Here is a 27,777-nt window from a genome sequence, read left to right as displayed (position 1 = left end):
TAACCCCAGCACTCAGAAGGTTAAGGCTAGAGAGTATTGCCATGAGTTCAGGGCCTGCCTACATGACAAGTACCAGGAAAGCTATACCCTGTCTCTGAAAGGGGTGGGAAGGATGGAGAAAGAAAGAACTGGGATTTAGCTTCAATTGGCACTCAAATTCCACATTTCGGATTTCAAACTCCATAACAGTTCCTTGATACAATGGTGCCTCTCGTCTTGTTTGTAGTGAGGAGGTAGGTGTGTAAAACGTCTGGCTAGGAAAGAAGAACAAACAAGAGCAGAATCAAGTGCCACACACTGAGACATCACTGGAGAAAAGGGGAAACGACTATTTAGAATATGAAACAGCTTAATGGACAGAGATGTAGACAGAACGGAGGAGCTGGGCTGAGATGGGGGTGGGGCTATAAAGCACACTGAAGACACTCAGAATCTGGGCATGGTAGTACATGCCAGTAATCCTAGCACTTGGGGCAGGAATGTCACAAGTTTCAAGACCAGCCTGAGCTACGTAGTGAGGTCCTGTCTCTATGTTTTGTTCTCTGTGTGTGTGTGTATGATGTGTGTATTATGTATTATGTATGCATACATGTATGTATGAGGGTACATGTGTGGAAATTGGAAGAGAGCCTCAGCTGTTGATTCCCACCTTCTACCTTGTTTGAGACACCAGGCTAGCCTGCCAACCAGCTTCCAGGTATTTCCCTGTCTCTGTTACCCATCACCATATATGAGTTCTGGGCACAGAGACATGCATGACTGCATCCAACTTTTACTTGTGTTCTGGAGATCCAAGCTCAGATCATCATGTTCATGCAGCCAGCCCTTTACCCACTGAGCCATCTCCCCAACCCTGTCTCAACTGGCGTCTGCTGCCAACTGAAGTCAATACACCACAACATGAGGCAGGGAGTGAGAAAGTAGCTGTGGACATATTACATAACCCAACAGGGAAGGCTTCAGGAAAACTTCAGACCTTCCTGAGCTTCACAAAGGTCTCTTGGGGGAGTCAGATCAGATGGTCATCCAGGGAGTTAGGAATGAAAGCATGGAAGGAAAAGGTCCACCTTAAAACTCTCAACATCCACACTTGATCCCTCCACAGACCCTCCCACTGTGACAATCACCAGCCGTGCAGCCCCAGGAAGAAACAGGACATTCAAATGCCTGGCCTATGACTTCTACCCACAAGGAATTAGTCTGCACTGGAACCGGGCCGGCAAGATGCTGGCATCCAAATCAGGAGGTGTTTTTCCCAATGGAAACGGCACCTACCTGTCCTGGGTGGAGGTGGAAGTCCCTCCTCAGGACAAAGACCCCTACTTCTGCCACATAGAGCACAGTGGACTGTCCCAGTCACTCTCAGTGCAGTGGGATGATACAAAGAAAGCAAAAGCCGAAAGCAACCCAGCAACTCAGTCTCAGTAAGTTACTCTTTCTGCGAGACATGAGAGAGTTGAGCTTCAGAAGTCAGTGTCACCCACAAGGACTTCCATGGGCAGCTGTTCGACAGCTAACAAGAATCCAAGAAACAGGTTTGGAGACAGAAGACTTGAACACCAAGCACTGAGTACACATTCAATGTCAAATCACCTGGCCTTGTAAAACTCCTCACTGATTAATCTGTAAGCCCTCACAACCCCTCATGCCTAGTACTGCATAAAAAGGCATTTTAACCTTGGAGATGCTATAAAAGTGTGAGTTGATTTTATCATGTGTCCTGTATAGTTGTTTTGTTTTTTGATTTTTGTTTTTCAAACTCTTTAGGGACCCACCACCCAGCTCCCAAATAAATACATGGAGACTTATTCTTACTTATGAATGCCTGGTCTTAGCTTAGCTTGTTTCTAGCCAGCTTTTCTAACTTAATGTGTTTCTCTTCTTCTACATTTTGCCTCTGGGCTTTTTACTTTTCTTTATTCTATATATTGAATCATAAATATAATTAATCTTATCAATAAAAACCTGAGATGAGAGGAGGAGAGCAGCCACAGTCGCTTCCTTCCTCTTTGGTTCCTCCAGTCCAAAAGGGCCATGATCCTGTCTCTGCCCCGCCTTATCACTTCCTGTTCCTCTCTGTACAGACCTACAGACCTCTATGGTTAACTAGTAGCTAGCTCCAGCCTCAGACTCCAAGCAAGCTTTATTTGTCAGAACACAAACAAAGTATCACACAACAGTATGTCTTTCTTCCCTTCTTACTCCATGGCTGGTTGTGTGGCTGGGTGCCTGGCATCTGGCATCCTCCTCTCCTTCTCCTTTTCTTGCCCCTCCCTATTCTCCGTCTTCTTTTCTAACGTAGATTTCTCCTATTTAGTCTCTATGCCTGGCAGCCCCCACATACCCCTCTCCTGCCTCACTATTGGCCATTCAGCTCTTTATTAGACCAATCAGGTGTTTTAGTCAGACAAAGTAACACAGCTTTACAGAGTTAAACAAATGCAACATAAAAGAATGCAACATCTCTTGGCATCATTAAACAAATATTCCACGAACAAATATAACACATCTTAAACTAATATTCCACAATAGTCCTGCCCCCACACATTTGTTCTCATATTCACTCAAAGATGCCTTGGCTTCATTTCTGTTGTTGTGAAAGGATAACCTGACAAAAACTATTTTAAGAGAGAAAAAGGCTATCTGGCTTATCCTTCCAGGTCTCTGTTGTATGATGCTATTCCTGAGGAGATGTGAACAAATATCTACTAACCTCAGTTAGGGAACCAACTATAGATCGAAGAAAGGGTACCACCAACGTCCCACCTGGTGAACCAATTAATTGAGATTATTTACATGAATATGAGTAAGGGATTACTTACAGGAGCAGAAATAACTCAAAGACAGTTTCATTACCAAAGTCTACTCATGAAAATGAAACCTTGAGCCCACTACACAACCTGCAGGCAGCTCAATAGTTTGGAGATTGTCCTTTGCAGTTAGCTCAGCTAGTCTGAGCCTCTCCCAGGCAATAAGGCTGGTCTATGCTTCTTCCAGGAAACTCATCTCGTCTGAGACTGTCTCGTGGTAGTCTTTATTGCTCATATAGGCTTGGAGAGGGCGGGGCCTAGTAAATCTAATCAATTTCAGTAACTTCCTGAAGCTAGTGAATTTTGTTTACTTTCTAAGCTTAATGAAATCCCCTGAAGAATGAAATATTTTGCATCCCCTTAGCCCATCCTGTTCCTTCACCTCCCTTTCAACATTCTATGTCTTAACAAGCTTTCCTCCAAGATGGAAGTATATAATCTTGAAAGAAATTACTAAACAACAGTTGTAGTCCATCACTGTGGAGAAGCCAATGCAGGAACTTGAAGTAACTAGTCACAGCTACAGTTAAGAGCAGAGAGAAAAATGAATTCATGCATGCCTACAATTGCTCAGTACCCTCTCTACATACAGTCCAGGATCTCCTGCCTAGGGAATGGTGCCACCCACAGTGGGTAGAGAACTCCTCACCTCAATTAACATAATCAAGACAATCTGAACAGATATGCTCATAGGCCAATCCAACATGGGCAGTCCCTCATTGAGACTTTTCCTGGGTGACTCTAAGTTGTGTCAAATTGGCAATCAAAATTAATCATAAGGGCCGTCAAGGTGGCTCAGTAGGTAAAGGTGTTTGCTGCCAAGCCTTATGACCTGAGTTCAATCTCTAGGACCTACATGGCAGAAGGAGAAAACCAACTCCTGGGGTTGGAGAAATAGCTCAAAGGTTAAGAGCACTGACTGCTCTTCTGGAGGACCTGGGTTTAATTTCCAGCACCCATATAGCAGCTCACAACTGTCTGTAACTCTAGGTCCAGGGGACTCAACACCCTCACACAGACATACAAGCAGGCAAAACACCAATGCACATAAAATAAAAATAAATTATTTTTAAAAAAGAAAACCAACTCCTGTAACCTGCACATACATATTCTCTCTCTCTCTCCTCCCTTCCCTCCCTCCATGCTCTCTCTTGTGCTACCTCTCAATTTTAATCTCTTTACAATTTTAAAAAACCTTTTTTAGATTTATTCATTTTTATTTTTATTTTATTTTGTGTATATACTTATGCTGCCTGCATCTTTGTCTGAGTACCATGTGCATCCCTGGTGCCCACAGAGGTCAAGAGAAGGAATTGGATCTCATGAACCTAGAGTTATAGATGGTTGTGAATCACTCTGTCGGTGCTGGGAACTGAACTCAGGCCCTCTCCAAGGGCAACAAGTGCTCTTTTTTTTTTCTTTAAACAAGAAGTTTATTTAAACAACAAGACGCTTGATGTAAAGGGAAAACTATCTAGGATCCTTTTGTTCAAGAGTAATTTACCCCTACTTAAAAAGAGATTGCCCTACATGTAACAAAAAAGTTATAAAATCGTCCTTGGTTTTACAATGATAAATGAAAAATATTAAAATTCTCCAATCAAACAAGGTATGCAAGGATTTTGTTGTTGAGTTCTTTTGTTAAAACATTGAGAGCAAAATAACTTACTGGAATATAAAGGTAAGAGCTGAATGAGCATGCCACTAATGAAGAAAGGGGGATATTTTCACAGAACCAGTGCTTTCCCCAGACCATCTCCATCTGATGTCAATCAAAACAGAACACTGGCCATTTAGTTTAAAAAAGAAAAGAAAAAAGCGCAAATGCTTGTGCACATACACCAGTTACTTCATGTACAATAAAGAAATGGGGACAGGGAAATGAAAGAACAGAGAAAACTATACTGCAGTAGTCAGGATGTGGTGGAACCAAATTGCAGCTTTCTAATTGCGAATGTATTCTTGGTCTATACCAAAATTCTGGAGTAAAGTAGCAGGTTCCCTTTGTAGTAGACACCTCCTGTCTGCTGCTGGAACACATCAATCGTATCTTCATCCTCCATGTCCAACTGTGCAGATGTATCTGTTTCATTGATTGGTTGCCCATCAAACTGGAATCTGATCTGCCTCATTGACAAACCCTGTCGTTCACAATAGGCTTTCATTAGTTTACTAAGTGGTGTATGCCTCTTAATCTTAAACTACACCACAGAACCATCCTGCCCCACCACCTTTAAGTTAATATGATCGTTGTTCTCAGTCTTGACTCCTTCCTTAGGTTTCTCGTCAGCCATGGCAAGCGCTGGAGTCTCCTCATCTGCTGCTTCACAAAAAAGGCACCGGGTCGCACTGCAGCAAGTACTCTTAACCATATCGCCAGTCCCCTAAAGAGATTTACTTAAAATTAAAAAACACTGCACTTTAAAAACCTTTGAGCATCTTTACCTTGGATCACTCAGTTCCGGGCATCATTCAGGCAACCACTGCTGGTAGCCTCAGATATAGCCATAGCCCTGATAACTGTGGCAGTCAAAAAATCTGCACACTCGAGGCAAGCAGATCTCTATGAGTTTGGGGCCAGATTGGTCTACACAGTGAGTTCCAGGCCAGCCAAGGCTACATAGTAAGACCCTCCCTCAAAAAAGAAAAGAAAAGGAATCTGCACAAACAGACTTAAGAGGCTGGACCCCTTGCAGCCAAGAAAGGCTAGATTCATTCTTAAGGTACCTCTGAGTCTTCTTTTCACGGATCTGAGTAAAGCCACACACTGGTGCCATCGACACACTGCGACATTTATTATTTAAAATTATTATTTTAAATTTAAATATAATTTATCATATTCTTCCCATCCCCCAAGTCCTTCCAGACCCTTTACCCCTCCCTACCCACAAAACTTGGAGTTCTTTCACAAAAAAACAAACAAACAAAACCCTATAAAACAAAGCCCCCCAAAACAAGAAAATAAAATAAAATACCACCCCAAAGCAAAACAGAAACAAAAAAACAAAACCCACCAAACTATAACCAAACAAAAGCATACAAAAAAAATTGTGGAGTACATTATATGTTGGTCAACTACTCCTGAACATGAGACCTGGCCTGGAGTAATTGATGTACCCATTGTCACTCTATTGAAGAAAACTGATTTCCCTCTCTTAGCGGGTATAAATGACACTTCAGTTGTTAACCTTTTACTCTAGTGGCCAGGTTTTATTCATTCATTCATCATTAATCCATTGATTTTTTACATTTTTAAAAATGGAACAAAATAAAATATGAGATAAAACAAAAACTATCACATTGAAGTTGGACAGACAAACCAACAGAAGAAAAGAGCCCAAGAGAAGGCACAAGAATCAGAGACCATACATTAGCACCTGAGGAATCCATAAAAATACTATAAACTAGGAGCACAGAGGACCTGGTGCAGACCTGTGCAGGCTCTGTGCATGCTGCTTCAGTCTCTGTGAGTTCATATGAACTTTGTTCATGTTGATTTAAAAGGTCTTATTTTCTTGGTGTCCTCCATCCCTTCTGGCTCTTCTTCCACAGGATTGCCTGAGCTCTGATGGGAGGGATTTAATGGAGACATTCTGTTTTAGGTTGTATGTTCCAAGGTCTCTTACTCTTTGCATAATGTCTGGCTATGGATTTCTACATTTGTAACCATCTGCTGCAGAAGGAGTATTCTCTGATGATGGCTGAACAAGGCACTGATCTATATGTATAATAGAATACCGTTACGAGTTGTTTTTTCATTATGTAATTTTTTTTCTTTTTTTAGACCAGTAGTTATTTGGTTTTACCCTAGGTCACTGGACTATCTATCTTTGGTCACCCAAGCAGTGATGGATAAGGGTTCCATCTTGTGGGGTTGGCCTTAAGTCAAATCAGGCATTGGTTACTCCCACAAGCTTTGAGCCACCATTGACCTAGCATATCTTGCGGGTAGTACACCATTGTAGATAAAGGGTTTGTGGCTGGCTTGCTGATGGTGTTTCTCTTATGATAGTTTGTGCGGAGTGCCTTCCTGTACCAAAGATCCTAGAACATAGGGATCAAAGGTCCTACCTTTCTTAACACCTTTGGAGTCAGTGTTCACCACATGAACTGCAAAGATCAACATCCACATCAGGTCCTGAGCAAGCTGATTTGCTTTCCTAAGGATTCAGTGAGAATCAATATCCATGTTTTTGTATCATTGTTGCTAACTTCCCAGAACCTCTTACCTACAGAAGTGTGTATTGTGCCGTATATTTGTTATTTTTTTTGCAGGGAAATTTTGGTCTCATAGAAACATTGAACAAATGTACAGAAAAATGACCTCAAGTTCCTTCTCCCCTAAAGCACCTTTTCTTAGTAGAAATGTGCATCAGTTGGCACTTTTGTTGTAACGGATGAGTTGTTAATGATACCAAGGCTGTTTTGAATATAAATTAAACAGTTTTACTTTGAACTATTTGTGTGGTTCAAACTTGCAAATGTAGAGAATGGAAGGCAGTGAAGAGCAGTCCACCCTTTGCAGTGGAGGTCATCCTCATGTGCTGTTCACGTGTAACTAGCACACAACACACAAGTGTTCTTTCTTACTGAAATGGTGTCACTCTATGGCCAATTATTGTCTTTCAAACAAAACCACTTCACCTTAGGATTATGTTGAACAGTTTCTCTGCCTTCTCCACCATGCTGTATCCTTTTTTCCAGGACACCAATCTTAAACTTCCTCACTGAAAGGGAGGACAGTGAAGGCTGCGTCGGTTTTTCTGGCACCCTGTATGTGAGGTTGCATCTGGCCACCCTTGTCTTCCACATGATTCTGCTCCTTTCCAGGCAGCCTTGTGCTTTGGGCTTTTAATAACTAAAACTAATGAAATGCTGGAATTACCGGGCAATTTAAATATTATTCATCATCAAAAGTAAGAATCATTTGTCCTGTTCTGTGTTTACAGTTTTGTTTTGTTTTTTATTTTATTAGTGTGATAATGGGTCTGAGGACCCAAGAAAATGACCACCCAATCTGCAGTATTTGAGCCAGGCTATAAGTATGGCTGAGAATTTATTCAAATGCAAATGGTTTCTATGCCTTACTCTGAGTGGTCAGAGCTTGGTCTCATATTACTTACTACATAGCTGGTTATTTCAAAGTGATCCATTTTATAAGCAGAATGTACTTGTGAATACTGAGTGTAACGTTGCATGCATATTTGTATTTCAGTGTGTGTGTGTGTGTGTGTGTGTGTGTTAGCATTTGAAGATACTGTCTCAGATATAGTGGTTGTGAAAAATTGTTTTCAGAATACAGAAAATGAAACTGTGCCCCTTATCTTCTGCCATACATAGGCCCTGCACCAAATGGGTCATGGATGTCAAAATGAGACCTGATACTCTGAAAATGCCAAAGGACACGGTAGAGAAAATACTCCCACTTCTAAACACAGGTAAGAGTTTTCTGAATAGGACTCTCATCTAATAGGAAATGAGACCAAAAATAAACACAAAGGATCTCATGAAGTTAAGACTTTTCATTAAAGGAAAATAAAGTACCATTTAAATGGTAGCCCACAGAGTATGAGGAAATCACTGGTGCAGCAGTGACATGGAGTTAGTGTATAATTCATTTCCTTCTGATCTGCACTATAGGAAGGAATTAGTACAGTACACAGTACTAGTAACTGCTTTGTAAGTATTTCCGTTTCTACAATTAGATCTCTTCAGCTGTCAGTCTTGGTCAGAGGTTCTTCTTTCTGTAGTAGGCAGCAGTAACTGCACAGCCTGGAAACTTCAAAATGCTGAAGTGATCATGAATGCTTAAGTCCTAAACGGGGCACGAAGGTCAGCCACTCGCCGTGGACTTAGGGAGCATTATGGAAATGGATCCTTCATACTGTGACTGAGCATGAGGGGATCTGCTGTGAAATGCTGTCTTTTGGATATGACACAGTCATAGCTCACTCACAAGAGCTATGATCACCTGCAGCTTCAGGTAAACATCTTCAGGACTAACCTTGAACATATCTATCTAGCCTGGAAGAGGGGGCCTGTTGGTGGAAGAAAAAGCCCACCATGGCTTTGTCTCTGGATGGAAAAGTCAAAAGGAAGCTAGAAATTGACCATTGATATTATTTATTAGTTCCCCCTTTCTTTACCTGTCTGCCTCCCAAGGAACACCATGTAATTCCTACTCCCACAAATTAATGAGTTTACTGAAGTTAATTGATAGGAGTATAGGTAAGGGATTACTTACAGGAATATGAATAACTCAAATGCAGTAGCATCACAAAGGCTCATATTAAAGTGGGTGACTCATGAAAACTAGGAGCCTGAATATCTCTGCATGACTCATCTCTTCAGCTGTCCTACTCAGCACCTATACAACCTTGGCAGGGGAAGGGCCTTATTAATCTTGTAAGTTTCAGCTTTCCCAGCCATGGTTTAATACCTGAGTCTTATGAACCTCCTCCATCTTTCCATAGAATTTTCTGAGCCTTAAGGAAATAGTTTTAGCCAGGGAAGAGCACACAATTTGGATATTCAGCATCATACATGCTAGCAATACAGAATGATCAGTTTACAGTTAGCAATATACAACTGCATGTGTATACACATGCATGCAACAACAATTAATAAAAAGAGATGTCATAAATTAGAAAGAGAGCAAGGAAGACTGTAGGGAGAGTCTGAAAGAATAAAAGGGAAGAGAAAATAATGTAATTATAATCTCAAAACCAGCCGGGCGGTGGTGGCGCACGCCTTTAATCCCAGCACTCAGGAGGCAGAGACAGGCAGATCTCTGTGAGTTCGAGGCCAGCCTGGTCTACAATGTGAGTTCCAGGAAAGGCGCAAAACTACAGAGAAACCCTGTCTCAGAAAAAAAAAAAAAAAAAAAAAAAGGATAATCTCAAAACCAACAGAAAAAATTCATGTCAAAAAAGGGAAAATTGTTACACAACACTCCGCCCCTGCTTTCAAATGTTAGTTGTTTCCACAAGATTACATTCTACCATGAAATTCTGCAAAGGCACTAAAGGCACACGCCAGTTCTGACATCCCTGGTGAAGCAACCTTTTTATTTCTCACCTCTTCTGTAAGCACAGCAGCATCATGCCCAGTGAAGTGGCCCTAAAGCTCTGCATCTCTGTCCTTCCTTCATCAACTTCCAGTAAATGACACTTTTGAGACCTCTGCTTGTGATAACCAAGCATCCCAATGTTTCCTTTGAGCCAGTCTATCAGGAAATGATTTCTCTCCCATTTCCTTAGATTATGTAGTCTTTATTTCAAGGAGATCTGAGTAAGAACATGACTCACTTTCCCACTTCTCTAGCATTCAGATTGATCCCATCTGTTCTCATAGTTTACAATCTCTGAGCCAAGCTGGGGCAGGATGTTTCCTTGATCGTTTGAAAGTCTTTCCAATTCAAGCAGTTAAGAGCTAGAGGACTCCCTGACTAAGACAGTATCCTTTCCTTTTGCAGGCCATTTTAGGGCTTTCAAATGCAAGTTCAAACCTAGATTTTTCTTTTCTCTATATAAAATGTTTAACCTAAGTGTACCTTCTGCCTTCTATCACCTTTATTCCAAATAGAATTATATTATAATTGTGTGCCAGTGTACAGATTTTAGGACTAAGGAATTTTAACAAACACTGCATTTTCAAATATGGTCTTGATTCTTTATCTTCCACATTCTGTTTTATAAATAAATCTATTTTCTGCCTTTCTCCACATATTTTCATTTCCATTTAGAAAACTTTAAGAATTTTCCTCACAACAAACATTTAGTCAGAAAAGGTTTTGGGAAGATCATAACAGCAAACTAATAAAATAGAATGTACCAATCCACTGTAATTATTAAATCTAAATTACATTTGTCACATAAAGAAACAAAGATGATGAGGTTTTTTTCGATTGTTTATTTTGGTTGGTTGTTTATTTTTTTGCATCTCTTATGTTTCAAGAGGAGTCAGGGACAAATTGTTGCTGGCAACCTGTGTTTCTCACATTTCAAATTTTCCCAAGTATTTAAATGACTTAAAAAATACTCCTGTGGAATTTTTTAAATTGTGTTGCTCTGAATTACATCTGATAACTTTTCTTCCTAAACTTTTGATTAATATGCTGGTATGTATTTTCCTGTGTAAATTGAACTAAATTGATTTGACAGTATGTCAGAACACATCAGACAACACCTAATTTAAACCTCCTCTGGTATTTATCTTAATTTGCTGCTACAAATCTGTCTGGCATAAGGGTTCTGACTGAAGTCCCATGTTTTCTAACATTTCCAATTTCCAAAAGTTCATATTAGAAGTAGAGCATAAGCCTTAGCTTTTTATTTTAATTGCGTGGTGAAGTGTTTCTTATCACATTACATACAATAGGAAAACTGAAAGCCCAACCTGCACCGATTAGGAAGAGAACCTTCATCCAGTGACTGAAGGAAGCAGATGCAGGGCAGTGGAGTGCTCTCCTCACCTTGGATTTTCCAGTCCCGGAGGGTGCTGCAGCCACCCCATCTTAAACAGGACCGTGAAAAAGAAATCGTCACAAGAGTTCAACCAAAAGAGCTTGTAACAAGGAAGAGGTCCTTCAGGACCAAGAACCAGGGACCGTCGCCCTGGCACGTGCCAGCACCGGGCTCTACTCTGAGCGCAGAGGCGGGGACAGCATGCTGGCCGTGCCCTCCCCCTCCTAGAGTGATGCAGACCTGCGGGGCAGAGCGACACCACTATTACCTCCAACGTCACAGTGACCCGGGGACACCGCTGTCATACAGTGTCTGGGCTGCTCCGCCTCTGAGGCTGCCAGAGCAGATCAAGGATCCTCCTAAGGAAATGCCTCCCAGGTTTCCAAGGCTACACGGAGAGGCACTTCCTCTTCCTCCTCAGCCTCCAAGGAAGTTAGTTCCCTGTGTGCGGGTCCCTGACCCTCCCCTGCAGCACTCAGAGCACTGCCCTGGGTGGAGTGAGGCATTTGAACACAGGTGTTCGTTGGTCAGTTTGATTCCTAATTTTTTAAGATGTTGTTTGGAAGTTTAAGTATCACAACTAGCGGGTATATGTGGAATAAATAGTTCCTAGGTGATGTAATTCTGTCAGATGTACAAAATTGGTTGCGTCATGAAGAGTAATTGGGAATAGATATCTGGATTCATTATCAGAGCTGCAAAATGCTGGCATGTTGACTCTGCCCTTTTAAAAATTAATTAATTGGCTCAGATAATTCTTGTGGTTCTTAAGATTGTTAATTTGGAAGGCTCTGGAGACCAGCATTTAAGCTTGTCTGTGAGATTTCTCTACATTAAATTAATTGAGATGGGGAAACCCACGGTAAATGTGGGTGACATTATTTCATGGATTGGAGAACATGGCTGCATGAAAAGGAGAAAGCAAATTGCACATCAGCATTCATCTGAAAGGATTCATCAAGGTCACAGTGTGGGAAGTCAAGAGTGACTGGTGTCTATAGGCTCCCTTCAGTGTGGTCCCTAATGAGAGAGGGCAGGGTACAGGGACCTAAGTTCTGCCAGACAGTACAACAGGCTTCCCTTTCCTAGTGGTTGCTCACAAGGGGATGAAAGGAAAAAAAAGGAAAAATATCAGAGGACTCTCTGGAGAGGGGGGCAAAGAAGAGATGGAAGATATTCCAATATAGATGATTGTTCTTGCTTCATAGAGTGCTAACAGGTAACCCCTAGACTGACCTAAGCCTTAAAAAAAAAAAAAAAAAAAAAAAAAAGGCCTGATATTTTTCTATAGTTAATCCTGGCCCAAACATAAACTGGAAGATGGAATAAGGAGTATCAGTCATAGTGCTGTTTGTTTAGGTGAAAAGGCATTTATTTATTCCTCGGGTTTTTCAGGATGTCTTCTCCCAGGTGTAGACACACACTAATTGCAGGTACAGGTCTTCAAGCAGTTTGGCCCTCACCCCAAGTATAGACAGAGAGTATGTCAAGTTACCCAGGGGTGAAGGCAGATATTTTTGTTGGCTTGATCCTCTTTGATTGTGGCTTCTGGAAGCTGTGTGGCATGATCTTACAAAATATGAAGATATCAGAGGTTTACAATTCTAAATCAAGTTTTGTCCCTGATAATCCTCTGGTGGGGCAAAAATCCTTACCTCTTTTTTGTCCTCATTCTCAATACACAGCACAGCAAGCAACTGGATTCCTTCTCTCTCGCTTCTCTGGTTCTTCAGTTTTACAGTGGAATGAATGCCTTTTGTTAGCAAATTGTCATGTGCTGTTTAACCTCACTGAAGCTGGCTCCAGAGGTGAGATTTCCCCACAGACCCAAGCACGTATGTCTCACAGTGTCCTCCAAACGCCCTGTTTTCCACCCAGCTCTTCTCCCTACTTTGTAGCAGGAGAAAGGAGAACAGCAAAGCAGCACCAAGGTGAAAAGCACTGAGCCCTTGGAAAGAGCTGAAAAGACAACTGTTTCCAAAAGAGGATACTGTTGTTTAACCCGGGATATAAAATGGCTGTGGTACCCAGAGCTGGAACTGACCTGCATTTCTATTCCCTTTGGATTAGATTTCTTGGTACCAGAAAGCATCCAGAGATGGAGGAAAACCAGTAGTCCTTCCCAGCTGTGACACCTGTGAACCTGACCATCCAGCATAGCATGACAACAGAAATGAAGTTGTGGCATGTGTACCTTGGACTAAATTGAACTCACTGGATTTAAGACCTGCTCAACAAGAGGGCAACCATGTTGCTACAGGAAACAAACCTAACTGCTCAGTGCTAGTGAGGTCATGGTTAATGGTGGAGAATTTACAGCCATGAATTTGCTAAAGCAGCATCATCCCTAACAACAATCTGTAAACATTTGTCTTTATGCCCACAGATAAGTGTGGTCCTTACCGCTCATCAAGACAACTTTTCTTTGCAACATACCGAGACCACTACAGAAAAATATAACCAATCAATATGCAGAGTTATAGAGCTCAGTTCCAATAGAGAAATGTATAAAATACTCCCACATCTAAGGCTCAGGCCAATTTGAGGAAGAGGGGGGTGGAAAGATTGTAAGAGCTAGAGATCAGGAAGTTTGCTGTGAGGTTGTGTCTCCTAGTGTGGTCAGAAGCTATGCCCATAAATTCTCACCAACATGACTGCTCAAGAATGAACAATGAGGACACCAATGGCCAGGCGAACATGGGCAGAGAAGAGCCCATGAGGCCTCAACCCCACATAAAAAACTACAGGCAACTGAGGAAAGCTGGGAATGGAGAGAGCACACCAGTCTCTGGTCTAGTACCAAATAGTCAGCCCTGAAAACATCCATACAAGTAACAGGGACTGAAGACGTTATATTTAGAAATATGCATGTATATATGTATATACATATTTGCATGCAATAATAGTTAATGAAAAAAGAAGCCATGAATTTGGTGGAGAACAGGAAAGGTTATATTGGAAGGGATTCAAGGGAGAAAAAGAAGGGAGAAATGTTGTAATTACTGTTTACTTCCCAGGCCAGGGAGGCTAAATCTCTTCAGATTGAAAGTTCTGTGAAAAGATCTACAAGGGATTACCAGGGGACTCCAGACTTAAGAGTGGTATGAACAAAGCACTTCCCATTTTTATTCCTAAAGCAAGGGAAACGTGAGTTGACTTTTGCAGTTAACCTAAGCAAATAGAAGGGCATTGAGGGAATTCAGCTGGTGTTATGTCTTATCATCTTTGGTCATGTGAAAAGAGCAAAAAATATGTCATGTCGTTCCATTCATGTCCTTGCTTTCAAGTGCATTCACTTATGGTTTATACATTTTCTTCTAGAAGGCTACCTTGTGGAAAGAACATTCTGCGCTCCATCATAATTCACTGTTAAATTTACAACTTTTTTTTAACATAGGCTCCCGATATTATTATCTCAGAAAGAATTACAAATGTCCAGTAAACTATTTTTTTTAGATACGCTCTCTCTATGTGCCTGTTGACTGTCCTGGCACTCACCATGTGCCGACCAGGCTTGGCCTGCAACTCACAGAAGCCACTTTCCTCTGGCTTCCATGTGCAGGGATTAAAGTTGTGCATCCCACTCAGCTAAAAAACACTTTGAAAAATATTCACTGTCCTTGGCTGTGAAGGAAACACAGATTAACACTACTTCAGAATTCCATCACTCCAGGCAGAATGGCTATGATCAGGAATACAAGTGACAAGCAATGCTGATGTGGATGTACAGAAAGGAACATTCTTATGCACTGTGGGTGGACGCATAAATTAGTACAGACACTATGAAATCAGGCTGGACTCACGAACGTCCCCGTAGGCTCCCTAGTTGAACACTTGGTTCCCATTTGGTGACACTGTTTAGGGAAATTGTAAAAGGTGAAACCTTGTAGGAGGATGTATGTCACAAAGGATGAGCTTGGAGCACCAATGGCCTTGCTTCACTTCCAGCTCACACACTCTGCTTTATTTCTGCTTTTGAAGATAAAACTATACAGTCAATATAAATTCTTTCATAAACTGTTATTAGTCAGAGTAGCTTCCCAGAGCAAGTGAGGTCATGGACCTTAGAAAAGAATCTACCAGCACAACTTTTCTAGACTAGCATAATTCCTTACTACACTTGAAATCTTATCATTATACCCACAGATAAGTGAAGCTACCATTCCTCATCTAAGACCTTTCTCTTTACAGAAAATGGAGACCATCACAGGAAACCACAACTGGACACAATGCGGAAATAAACCAGTGGGTCATGGGGAGACCAGTACCAATGTATACATCTACATCACTGCTCCTGTGTCTCTGGTCAGGTACCAATTTGAAAGCGAGGTTGTGAAAGCTAAAATACCAGGAAGCTTGCTCTGCAACAGTTTCTTCTAAAAATGACTATATAAACAAGACCAGGACAATGTCAGTATTAATGGACATGTTGATGTAGAACACACCAAGACAAAGGACTACAGGCACCTAATGACTGCTGAGAGGAGAATTACCTTCTCCCAGGCTTGAACCCCTTATTTAATGTCTAATGCACAGTGGTCAGCCCTGAAACTGTATACACACAAACAACAAAAATGTATTCTACAACTTGTGTGTATATATATTACATATTGTCTTAGAGTTTCTATTGCTGTGAAGAAACACCATGTCCATGATGACTCTTATAAAGAAAAACATTTAATTGGGTGCCTTACAGTTTCAGAGTTAATCATCATGGTGAGATTGGTGGCATGTAGGCAGACATGGAGTTGGAGAGGTAGCTGAGAGTTCCACATCTTGTGCAGGCAACAGGAAGTGATTTGCCTCACTTGCTTGGATTGAGCATATATGAGACCTCAAAGCCCAACTCCACAGTGACACACTTCCTCCAAAAAGGTCATACTTATTCCATCAAAGCCACACCTCCTAATAGTGCCACTCCCTAGGAGCTTATAGGGGCCAATTACATTCAAACTACCAAGGTCCACTGGCCCCCAAAAGCTTGTAAAAATATCATAATACAAAATGCATTTAGTTCAACTTCAAAAGTTCCCATAGTCTATCACAGTATCAGCAATGTTTCAAAGTCCTAGATTCACCCTTCTGAGGTTCATGCAATCTCCTAACAGTAATCCCCTATAAAATCAGCATCAAAGAATAGATTACATACTTAAAACATATAATGTCATAGGATATACATTAGCATTCCAAAATGTAGAGAAAGGAGTAGAGTGAGGAAAAGCAGACAAAAGCAAGACCAAAAATCAGCTGGGCAAACTCCACACTCTCTATCTCCGTGTCTGATGTCAAAATGCTCTTCAGCTCTCTTAACTGCTTTCAGCTTTGTTGACTGCAACATATTTCTTTTTCTTGGGTGGTTCCACTCGCTGTTTGCAGCTTTCCTCAGCAGGTATCCCATGGTTAGGTGTGGCATCTGCTGTTCCACGGTTTAACTGCTGTGAACAGTGCAGCATGTGGGTGCATTGAACATGGGTATGGACGTACCCATTGTGACAATGTGACATAGATTCATTTTGTATAGACCCTGGAGTGGCTCCACTGGACGGTATGACAGTTTTAGTGTTTTCTTGTTGTTAACCTCCTGTGATGGTTCATCTTCCTCTTCCACTGGCTACATTTGGAATCACCTGGGAGCCACACCTCTGGGTGTGTCTGTGAGGCTGTCTCCAGACAGGGTAAACTGAGGAGGGGAGACCCACCCTGAGTCTGGGCAGCACCATCTCCTGAGCTGGGGTTTCTGGCTGATTCCAAAGTGAAGTGAAGTGAATGCTGAGCACCAGGATTCATCTGCTTTCTGACTGAAGAGACAATGTGATCAGCCACTTCAGACACCTGCACCCTGCCTTTCCCACCAGGATGGACTAAACTCTTAAACAGGAGCCCAAATATACCATCCTCGCTCAAGTTCCTTTCTCAGATATTTGGTCACAGAATTGAGGAAAGTCACCAACATCCCTCCATATTGATTCCCGTGGCAGCTGCACCAGTTCCCAGTCTGACCAGCAGAGTATAAGAGCTCACTTCCACCTCCTCCCTGGATGCTTTTGTTTCCTTATTATGACAGTTCTGACTATGATGAGATAGTATCACCACACAATTTTAATTTGTATTTTCCAGTCGATTGTGGTATTTGCCCCCTTTCCAAATGTTTATCGAGGTTTTGTAAATTATAGTCGTATTTCTTCAATTCACTTGTCCATTTATTAATTGGAAGATTTTTTTGATATTCAAGTTTTGAAATTCATTACAGAGCCTAGATATTAATCTGCTGACTGATCTGTCGATGGTAAAGAATTCTCCCATTAGCCAGTCTGTCTCTTTATGCTGGGGATTGTGTCCTTGCTATTGGAGTATGGTTTTTAATTCTTGGAGTCCTATTTGTTGATTCCTTGGAATATATGGTTTACTGGATTTCTTCTCAGAATGTTCTTGCATATGCCCATATACTGAGCTGTTTTCTGTAGCTTTTTCTCTAGTGGTTTCAGATCTCACCTTAGGGTCTTTGTCTAATTTGAACTGCACTTTTGGTTGGAGGAGAGATGAGAATCTAAATTCATCCTCTATGTGTGAATATCCAAAACTACTTACTTACTCAAAAAATATCATTTTCCCCAATGTATGATTTTGGCATCTTTGTCAAAAGTATGTTGGGTGTAGAAGAATGGCTCAGTGGTTAGGAGAACTTTCTGCACTGACATAGGATACAGGTTTGCTTCCCAGTATCCAGTCTGTCAACTCACAACCACCAGTAACTAGCTCCAGCTCCAGGGGATCCAAAGTCCTCTTCTGTCCTCCAAGGGCACTCCCATTCACTGCCATACACCTGGACACAGATATATAAACAAAAAACAAAAATCTTGTTACAGACCAAGGTGGCTGCAAGCTGTGTGGCTTCATTTCTGTGTCCTCTGTCTACTCCACTGGTCTACTCTTCTGTTTTCTGACAGCACCATGCTGTTCCTGCCACTTAGAACCAAGTCTTGAGTTCAAATATTCTGATAACCGGAAGTGTTTTTTCTTGCTTTGGATTATTTTTCCCCCCCTAGGGCCTTTATAGCTATCACATGAATTGTAGATTTTTTCTTTTGCTTTGTGAGTAATATCATTGGAATTTTCATAAGAATTGCGAAGATCACTAGATAGATTTTGACAACATAGACAATTTCATCTTTTATTCATGGCAATCCAAAAGCATGAGAAATTTTGTTTTTTAAACCTTAATTTTTTCTTTTCTTTTCTTTTCTTTTTTGTTGTAGATATCATGTGCCTTCAAGGGTAGGTATTATTTTTTAAAAAAACTTTTAAAAGTGGATGGGGTCCCCACCTCCTGATTTCTACAACACCCACAGAGTTTGATTTCCAAATAGAATCAGAAAGGATTCAAATTTCAGGTAATTGGAGTAAGTTGTGAAAACTTAGGAGAAAAGAATCCAGACATGGTGGCCCTTAAGGCCAGCACTCAGGAGGTAGAGATGGGCAGATCTCTGAGTTGAGGCCATCCTGGTCAGCAGAGAAGCCCTGTCTCAAAAGCAAACAAACAAACAAAAGTTAGAAGGCTGAGAGATGGCTCAGCAGTTCAGAGCACTGCCTGCCCTCCCAGAGGACCTACATTCCACTTTCAGCACCTACATGATGACTCATAACTAACTATAACTGCAGTCCTGGGGATCCAGCGCCTTCTGTTCTCTATGGGCACCAATCATGCATGTGGTGCACAGACTTTCCTGTAGGTAAAACACCCATACACAAAATAATAGTATCAGGAGAGGAACCTCACTGTTTCCGTATTTAAGTGAGTTCCGTGTGTGGCTCTGGTGGGAACACTCACTGATATCTCACTGTCTTCATAGCTTTTATTGGATTACCTCTCTCCTGAGATGAAAGGGGCTCTTGGTTCTGTAAGGCTGTTGAGTATCCTCTGAGAGAGTATCTATGGTGCCAGGAACCAGAGTCTCAACCAAAGCTGCCTTGGGTGTGGATATTTCTCTTTGTGAACTTTGCTTTGGAATGGCAGGTGCTTAATGCTGCTTTACTAGAGCACCAGAGGAATTTTGATCTGCTTTCAATTCAGCTCTGTACATATTCCATTTACACTTCTCTTGCTGTGATTGAAAACAGAAAAAGAAAAATCTTAAAACCTCTGACTAAAAGCATCTTAAGGGAGGAAAGCATTTATTCATCTTAAAATTAAAGATTACAGTCCAACACTGAAGAAAGTCAAGGCAGGATCTGAAGGTGGATCTGCTTGCTGGTACACACAGCATTACCTCCATCAAAGGATCACATTTCACAAGCAAAAATTAGAGCTCATAGAGAAAGCTGCTTATTATCTGCCTTGCCAGCTGGCTTATACCCAGCTAGCTTTCTTATACAGTTGATTTCCATGTGCCTAGGGATGGTACCTCCTACATCCTGGCTGAGCCCTCCTACGTCAACTAACAATCAAAGAGTCCCTCACAGACATATCCACAGGCCCATCAGATCTAGGCCAATCCCACATTGGAGGGTCTCCCCTCAGATGACTCTAGCTGTGACAAGTTGACACTTTATGCTACCTGGGTCAATATACTGCATTGTGTTGTGAAACACCATTTTAGAGAACTGTTTGCTGTCAGCAATGGTGTTTCTTTCCCTATAAACTGTGGGAACTGTCATTGATCTCTTAAACAGAGCCTGTAAATGTCCAGAAAAGGGATCAGAAACAGGTGGAAAATTTTTCTGAGCTTCCAATCCTCCATTTCCTGGGTCCCCAAGTTTAATATTATTTGCAGGTCACCAACCACATCAGGATCACCTCACCCACCAGGTGTTTACACTTCTATAACCTTGGGTGTGGTGAAGAGAAGGAATCTTGTTCTGGCTTTAAGTTGCACTGTGTCAATTTTACCTAAGAGGTCTCACAAGACAGAGAAGTAAAACCTCACATACATCTCAGCAACCCACATGACGTTTTGATTATCACTGTTTTGATGTTTGGAGCCTGGTCTTGGGTCCCACCATCTCTTCATGAACCCTTTCTTGCACATGATCTTTAGTTATCATTGGCTGTGTGGAGCCCATGGTTTCTGTCTAGTCTTTTAACCCAAGTGTCCACGGCCTTATGCAGAGGCAAGCCATCTAATGATAGAAGCAGCTCTCATGATGGAGAACATTCCACCAGAAGAATAAATGTTTTTTCTAGGTATGGTGGTGCACACCTGTAATCCTACCCTTTAAAGCAGTGCTTCTCAACTTTCCTGATGCTGTGACACTTTAGTTTAGTTCCTCATGCTGTGATAAACCTGGCCATAGTTGCTGTGGATATTGCTCTATATAAATAAAACACTGATGGCCAGTGACCAGGCAGGAAGTAGGTTGCCAGGCAGGAAGTAGGTTGCCAGGCAGGAAGTAGGTGGGACAAGGAGAGAGGAGAATTCTGGGAAGTGGAAGGCTGAAGGGGGAGACACTGCAGCCACCGCCAGGACAAGCAGCATGTAAAGACTCTGGTAAGCCACCAGCCACGTGGCAAGGTATAGATTTATAAAAATGGGTTAATTTAAGATAAAAGAACAGTTAGCAAGAAGCCTGCCATGACCATACAGTTTATAAGTGATATAAGCATCTGAGTGATTATTTTATAAGTGGATTGTGGGACTTCGGGGCTTGGTGCAAGCTGGAGAGAAGCCCTCCAGCAACACATAGTAGTATTTTCATTGGTACTTCATAACTCTGATTTTGTTGTTATGGATCTTAGTGTAAATATATGTGTTTTCTGATGGTCTTAAGTGACCCTTGTGAAAGGACCATTCAACCCACAAAGGGTGGTGACACACAGGTTAAGAATCAGTGATTTAGAGGCTGGAGGATCGGATCTGGAGATGAAGACCAGCATAGACTTCAAGGTGAACTCCAATGAGCCTGAACTACACAGTGAGACCCTGTGTGAGCACTGCACCCCGGGGCCATTCTCTCAGTTTCTGGACTCTTGCCTCAGGTCCATTGATCCTTCTGGCTGTCATCTTGACAGTTGATCCCATTTAGCTGGTAATAGCTGCTTGAGGTGGGATTGAAATTGGCTGTGATCTAGTTGTTTTGTTTTCTGTATGTATGTGTGTGTGTGTGTGTGTGTGTGTGTGTGTGTGTGTGTGGTATGTTTGTACCATTGCACGTGTTTTGGTGTTTGTCTGCACACACATGTGTATGTATGTACATGTGTACCCTAAATGTGTGTATGTGTCCATTCACATGTGTGGAGTGAGCATGTGTAGCCTTGTGTATATGTGTTGTATGCATGTGTATGTGTGTACATATGTCTTTGTGTTCATGTGGTGTCCATGTGGGTGGAAGCAAGAGTTTGACACCACTTGTCTTTCTTAAATCCCTCTACTCTTAGTTTTCATTGAACCACATTTTCTCACAAAATGCAGTGCTCACCAATTGACCAGTGAGCTCTGGGGACCTGCTATCACCTAGGGTGTCTTAGTTTTCCTTCTCTTGCTGTCATAGAACAGTAACCAAAAACAACTTTGGGAAAGCAGGCACTTATTTCTTTACAGGTTACAGTCCATCATGAAGGGAAGTCAGGACAGAAATGCAGACAGAGACCTGGAGGCAGGAACTGAAGCAGAGGCCATGAAGGAACACTGCTGACTGCCTTGCTCCCCATGGCTTGCCCAACTTGCTGTCTTATAGCACCCCAAAACACCAGTGCAGGGGTGGCCCTGCCCACAGTGAGCTGAACCTTCCCACATAGAGCATTTGTTATTCAAGAAAATGCTCCACAGGCTTACCTATAGGCCAATCTGATAGAGGCATTTTCTCATCTAATGTTTCCTCTAACAATTGACCCTACCTGTATCAAGTTGAAAACAACAACAACTACAACAAAAGAAAACACAGCACATTGGGCATCGTCTGCACATGACCATAGCATTTTTTATGTAAATCCTGGAGATCCAAACTCGGGTCCCTGTGCTTTCTCAGCAGGCAGCATACTGACAGCCATCTTCCTATCCTGATCTGGATTGTGCTGTGGGTACTTTGAAACCACCTAGGGACATTGACATACGCATTCCCACTGTTGTCCACCACAGTAATCATGTGGAGTGTGCAGAAGGATTCCCATGTCACCAACTTAAAAAGTTATGGTCCTTTAACTCATGAACTGCCATTTCTGCATCTCTTGGCTTTCTTGGTTTTGAAGCTACATGTTTAATTTCTTACCCATTATTTACATTTCTTTGAATCTTTCTAGAGGGAAAGTTAGGTATACTGGGAGAGCAGGGGACAAGGCAGTAACAGACTCGATGGCTGTTTGTATGGCTGCATCTACTTACTTTCCTGTGATGTGCTTTTGAGTCGATGCTCTTATCTGGTGTCCTCCCTGGGCATGGCTGGTGTCCAGTTAAATGGTGAGTTCATTTCTTGTGATGTGTGCTGGTTTGTCCTTTGTGATTTTCTTGAACTACTTTACTAGCTCTGATAATGTTCTGTGGATTCTTCAAGACTTTTTGCACATATTGCTAATGTACTAGTTCCCTTTCTCCGTGTATAGAGATGACGGCTAGACCACTGCCTCCATCACTTATGGCTACCACCCCCTCTCTGTTCTCTGTGCTGGACAGGCCTCTACAGTTCAACAGGAAAGCCTGTCCCCAGCCTACAGCCTAGATGGGGTTTCTCTCAAACTGTCTAGTGCAGCCCTGGATCTCTGGTCCCAAGAGCCACTGGACACCCTAACTCTGGTGACTAGATGACATAAACAGCTAGCTTTTTTTGGGGGGGGGATGGGTTCTTGGAGTTAGGGTTTCTGTGTGTAGTCTTGGATGACCTGAATCTCGGTTTGTAGAACAGGCTGTCATTAAATTCACAGGATCCACCTGCCTCTGCCTCGTGACTGCTGGGATTAAAGTTGTGAGCCACCATCACTGGACTAACAACGCACTTCTTGATGAGACATGAACTAGCCTGATGTATATAACCTTTCCAAAGCCAAATGCATGGTAGACAGTGATGTGGTGGTGGTGTGTGTGTGGGTCCTCCCTTATCATACCTGAAATGAGGTGCCCTACACCCTAAAAAGCCACTGACACCCTTCAGTGTCCTCTAAATGGTAGGTGGCATCTCACATGCCCTGGAAGAGGACAACAGTGAGCCATTTTTAACGATGACCTCTAGTTTTGTCCTTTGGGGGGTTTTTACTGGACATACTGAACATAAGCTGGCATGCAATCCATTCCCCACAGACAAGTGTGAAAAATTTCCATGGACTCAATTCTGTCATGTGTTGATTACCCCCAGCATTCTTGGAAAACCTGGCACTTCTTTATGATAACCATCTGTTTAAACATGTTCATTGGGGTGTGACAAGTGTCACAACATACACTGAGTGTGTATACACAGCTCTGGGCTCAGGGTTGGTGAGAATGGGGAGCACCATTACAGTTAAGTTGACATCATCTTTCTCCACATGGCCCATTTCGTGGGACCTCCTAGGTGGTTAGCTGTGTCAAGATGAAGCTGAATATCTCCTTCCCTGCCCCCGGCTGTGAGAAACTCATTGAAGTGAATGCTGAATACAAGCTTCGTGTGTTCTATGAGAAGCCCATGAACACAGAAGCAGCTGCTGATGCTCTGGGTGAATAATGGAAGAGATATGTGGTCCAAATCGGTGGCAGGAATGACAAGGTTTTCCCATGAAGCAAGGCATTTTGACCCATGGCACAGTGAACCTGCTGTTGAGTAAGGGGCGTTCTTGTTATAGACTAAGGAGAACAGGATAGAGGAAGAAGAAGTCTGGTTGAGGATGCATCATGGAAGCCAATCTCAGTGTTCTCAACTTGGTTATTGGGGGGGGGAAAAAGGAGAGGAGGATATTTCTGGATGGACAGATACTACTGTTCCTTGTTGGTTGAGACCTAAAAGAGCTAGCAGAATCTGAAAGCTTTTTAATCTCTTTAAGGAAGATGATGTCTGCCAATAATACATGGTCAGAAAGTCATTAAACAAAGAAGTAAGAAGTCCAGGACCAAAGCACCCAGGGTTCAGCATCCTGTCACTCCTCATGTCCTGCAGCACAAACGCCGGTGTTTGCTCTAGAGAAACAACGGACAAAGGAAGACAAGGAGGAGGCTGCAGACTGTGCTGAACTTTTGGCAAGAGAATGAAGGACGCCCAAGTAAAGCACCAGGACCAGATCACCAAGAGACAATAGACTATCCTCTCTGAGAGCTCCTACTTCTAAGTCTGAGTCCAGTCAGAAATTAGTCTTTAAGGGTAACAAATACATGATCATGCCTTAAAAACAGTTAAACAAAATTCAGAGAGATACTAAAAATGAAAACAACAATAAAACAGAATTAGACAAAATTTAAGGAGATATTAACAACGAAAAGAATAAAAAGAATTAAACAAAATGAAAGGCAATATTAACAATGAACACAACAATAAATAAGAATTAAACATAATTAAAGGCAATAATAACATTGAAAACAATGAAAAAAGTATTAAAGAATATTAAAGGGAATATTAACAATAAAACCTTTAATAAAAAAGAAATAAACAAAATTAAAGGCGATATTAACAATGAAAACAAAGAAAAGAATTAAGCATACTTAATGTTTATTAATAAATATTAATATTAAAAACAATAAAAATGTAATAAAATAAATATAATTAAACGTGATATAAACTTTGAAAACAACAATAAGAATTAAACAAAATTAAAGATGATACTTTCTCTAAAGACGGGAAGGACAGCTGGTTCTGGGTGGAACTCAGCAGGTAATAAACAACCTCACTATATGTCAACATCAGGCAGAGGGAAAACGGGCTCTGGTACACCCCACTGCACAACAGAAACTAGAAAGAGCTGCCCAGCATCTGGAACATCTGCAGCCACTTCTAGAGGTGGCTGTGCATCAGTGGGCAGAGGCTGATCTGAAGTTTGAAGTGGCACTGGTCCAGCTTCTGGCACGGTTGGTTCCCCAGGTGCCAGGTCTGTGTCGTCTTGGGTTTTCAGAAATTCCTGGGGCCCTGCCACAGAAGTTGGTCCCAGATGCAGAGTCTCCACCATCCCTGATGCATCCTGCGTGGGTGCCTCTGGATTTATTTCCCTGAGGAGTCCATCATCTAAGGCAGAAAGAGATGGACCGTTAGTGGAAGTGCCCTAGAAGTTTCCATGATGGGGTGAGCTTCCCAGAGATGGCCTTGATGGTCACACAAGGTCTGTTCATGTCAGAAAATCCCCAGTCCCCTCTCCCCACAACAGGACATCTCACCCGACAGGTGTCCAGCTCTGGTTCCAGGCCGGGATATCTGGACAATTTCCTGGTGCAACCCATCGCCGAAATTACCTCAGCCTTCCCAGGCACCTACCCCAGGCCTCCTCGCCCGTTTTACACTCCTGCTCCTCCAGCTCCTCTCCTTGAAGAGTGAGGTCCTTTGCAGGCTCATCGGGCCATAGATATTTCACGAGCCTCTTGGCCACGGCAAGGTCTGGAGACCGACTGAAGTCCCGGGGGTGTTTTATTCTCCATATCGACAGGAAGGATAATAAGGCACTGCAGGGAGGAGCAGGTTGGAGGGAAGTGGAGTCAGAAGCCTGGCCTCACTTCACCAGCACAGCAGTGTCCCTTAGATGAGGAAAGGGCTGCCCAGCCCATGTGCTGCTGGGCATGGTGGTCAGGACTGTAGAGCTGTATGGAGAGGGCTCGAGACACTTTCTGTGCCTTGGAGGACGGACTGGGCAGACTGGGCTGGGCTGTAGTGGGGATGGTTTCCCCTAGGGCCCTTTAGCTTCCATCAATCCCTGTGCTCCTCAGGACCAAGGAGACCAATGGAGATTTCTGTTTTTCTCCACCTGCACGTGAAGTCTCTGGTACCATCCCTCTAGTGGGAATCCCAAGAGCGGGGTGACTGGTAACAGCTCAGTCCTCAACCCTAGCCACCCCAGACATCCCACTGTGTAGAGGGGCTCTTACCTCCCTCGTCACCCAAGCCAACTCACGTCTTTTTTTCCTGATCCTCCACACAGTCTGGCCGCAAAGGTCCATACCTGTGGCATTCCATGAGGGTGTCACCACTAAGGCCATGTGTCCCCAACCCACCAAGAGATCCTGAGAGAGCTACTTGAATCAGGTAGAGAAATAGAAGCCAGGAAGGGGATGAGGGTCCTCAGGGCTCCTTGCAATGTTCTGACTTCCATGGTTAGGGCCTGGGAATGAGCCTCTGGTCACAGCTCTTCAAGGATCTTCCCACACTGGGTAACCTAAGCTTCTCCTCCTTAGGTTTTTTGGTTGTTAGAGGACTTCTTGGGTGGCCCCAGGGACCCTTATCTGCTTCTGTTAACCCCATCAAACCTAGATAGTGTCTAGAACCTTTTATACAAATGGGGGAAAGGCTCTGCTCAGGGGATAAGAATGGATAGTGTTTGACACTTCTAGAGAAAAGTGAATGACAATCTCGCGTTGTCTCCCCTACCCCTATCTCTGGCCATGTCATCTGGAAGGTCCAGGCCCAGGACCAATGATGCCAGGGCACAATAATACTTGTTCTGTGAGAGCATACAGTCCCAGAGAAGGGTGGAGATGGTCTAGAACCAAACAGGGGGCTTGAGAGCCTGACTTGTGTGTAGCCACTCACGTGTCCATAATTAAGTCCAGCATCTTCCAGGTGGTCACAAACTTAGGGTAGACAGCCAATACTATAAATATAAATAGGTAATTCTCATCCTTAATGGCTTTTGGTATATGATTGATAAGGTCTTTCATATAGGTTGGGCTCTGTGGATCAAATATGGGGTCATCTTCCTGATTCCTGTTATCCTGAGGAAAGACCAAGGAAGGAAGGAGGGTTTAAATGTGAAATCTCAGAGACAATAACAACCCATTACCACACACTGAAGTGAAAAGTGAGCATAAAAGATGTTCCTCAGTGTTCTCACAGGAACAAAGACCCAGTCAGGAACTGCAGTGGATCAGGGGGACCAAAAAGTCTCCTGGCTACAGGCTGGCCTGTGTTACCTCATTTTCCCTATGGGAAAATGGACAGAGGTATCCATAAATACTTCGCAGCACACGTTGGAACCGGCCAGGATGCTTTGGTTTGGGGTGGCCTGAGCCACCACAACTCCTGAAGCAAGAGAACATCCTTACTGTTCTAGTGCCTCCAGAGAAGTGAGTCAGTTGAGGCTGCTGTTGATGGCTGGTTACCTGGTAACCAGGAGCCTGAGTTCCATCTGTGATAATACTAAGGAAGTGAGGTCACTTCCTGGGGGCCCTCCAGCCAGCACCTCCTCCACATAGGCTTTCTTTAGGGCTGACCAAGGCTGCCAACTTCTCTCCTGCCTTTCTATGTGTACAATGGGACACAGTGGTGTCCATATGCTTATGCCACACACTGACCTGGTATCGGGTACTATGGGGGTCCAGCCCCTGGATAGTCCCCTCCCAGGGTCCGGGAAGAATCTACAACCAGCTGATAATTAATTTTTGATGAAATGAAATGAATCTCTGTACACGAAA

At 42.7% G+C, this 27,777-nt stretch overlaps 3 protein-coding genes and 1 long non-coding RNA gene across 7 annotated transcripts in view; 2 read left to right on the top strand and 2 right to left on the bottom strand.

Moving 5' to 3' along the window:
* The window catches only part of Azgp1 (alpha-2-glycoprotein 1, zinc-binding), an 8,122-nt gene extending 6,411 nt beyond the window's left edge, over positions 1-1,711 (top strand). For both annotated transcript variants that reach the window (XM_042267783.1, XM_006996649.3), the window contains exon 4: positions 1,106-1,711. In XM_042267783.1, the coding sequence (XP_042123717.1) occupies positions 1,106-1,428 (323 nt within the window). In that variant the 3' untranslated portion in view covers positions 1,429-1,711. The remainder of the gene's footprint in view (positions 1-1,105) is intronic.
* The window catches only part of LOC121825288 (uncharacterized), a 15,569-nt gene extending 3,611 nt beyond the window's left edge, over positions 1-11,958 (bottom strand). The window contains exons 1-4 of one of the 3 annotated variants that reach the window (XR_013047540.1): positions 11,208-11,958; positions 6,882-6,970; positions 6,243-6,375; positions 4,784-5,194 (exon numbers count right to left, since the gene is read on the bottom strand). This is a non-coding gene — a long non-coding RNA (uncharacterized LOC121825288). Of the gene's footprint in view, positions 1-4,783; positions 6,376-6,881; positions 6,971-11,207 lie in introns of those variants that run through there. The other 2 variants (XR_013047541.1, XR_013047542.1) reach the window with 2 other exon arrangements.
* LOC121825287 (uncharacterized) lies at positions 6,212-27,777 on the top strand. Its single transcript, XM_076560179.1, has 5 exons — positions 6,212-7,726; positions 8,151-8,248; positions 12,961-13,083; positions 13,346-22,665; positions 23,750-27,777. Exons 1-4 carry the CDS (start codon positions 7,683-7,685, stop codon positions 13,405-13,407), a joined length of 327 nt encoding a protein of 108 aa, XP_076416294.1. The 5' UTR covers positions 6,212-7,682; the 3' UTR covers positions 13,408-22,665; positions 23,750-27,777.
* On the bottom strand, positions 24,858-27,445 carry LOC121825451 (uncharacterized). Its single transcript, XM_042268363.2, has 5 exons — positions 27,277-27,445; positions 26,897-27,078; positions 26,262-26,309; positions 25,631-25,815; positions 24,858-25,384 (listed from the first exon to the last, which is right to left on the bottom strand). The coding sequence occupies exons 1-5, from the start codon at positions 27,400-27,402 to the stop codon at positions 25,053-25,055; spliced, it is 873 nt and encodes a 290-aa protein (XP_042124297.1). The 5' UTR covers positions 27,403-27,445; the 3' UTR covers positions 24,858-25,052.

The sequence above is a fragment of the Peromyscus maniculatus genome, chromosome 23, assembly GCF_049852395.1.
Source record: "Peromyscus maniculatus bairdii isolate BWxNUB_F1_BW_parent chromosome 23, HU_Pman_BW_mat_3.1, whole genome shotgun sequence".
NCBI lineage: Eukaryota > Metazoa > Chordata > Mammalia > Rodentia > Cricetidae > Peromyscus > Peromyscus maniculatus.
The sequence above is the reverse complement of the archived record's forward strand: the minus strand, read 5'-3'. Positions and strand labels throughout refer to the sequence as shown.

Coding starts and splice junctions, on each gene's coding strand:
- LOC121825451 (XM_042268363.2), bottom strand. CDS start 27,402: ATGTTCTCTTGCTTCAGGAGTTGTGGTGGCTCAGGCCACCCCAAACCA. Junction 26,310..26,896: donor CTGGACTTAATTATGGACAC/GTGAGTGGCTAC, acceptor GGAATGCCACAG/GTATGGACCTTTGCGGCCAG. Junction 25,816..26,261: donor GAGGATCAGGAAAAAAAGAC/GTGAGTTGGCTT, acceptor TCCTCCCTGCAG/TGCCTTATTATCCTTCCTGT.
- LOC121825287 (XM_076560179.1), top strand. CDS start 7,683: ATGCTGGAATTACCGGGCAATTTAAATATTATTCATCATCAAAA. Junction 7,727..8,150: donor AATATTATTCATCATCAAAA/GTAAGAATCATT, acceptor TGCCATACATAG/GCCCTGCACCAAATGGGTCA. Junction 8,249..12,960: donor ACTCCCACTTCTAAACACAG/GTAAGAGTTTTC, acceptor CTCAATACACAG/CACAGCAAGCAACTGGATTC.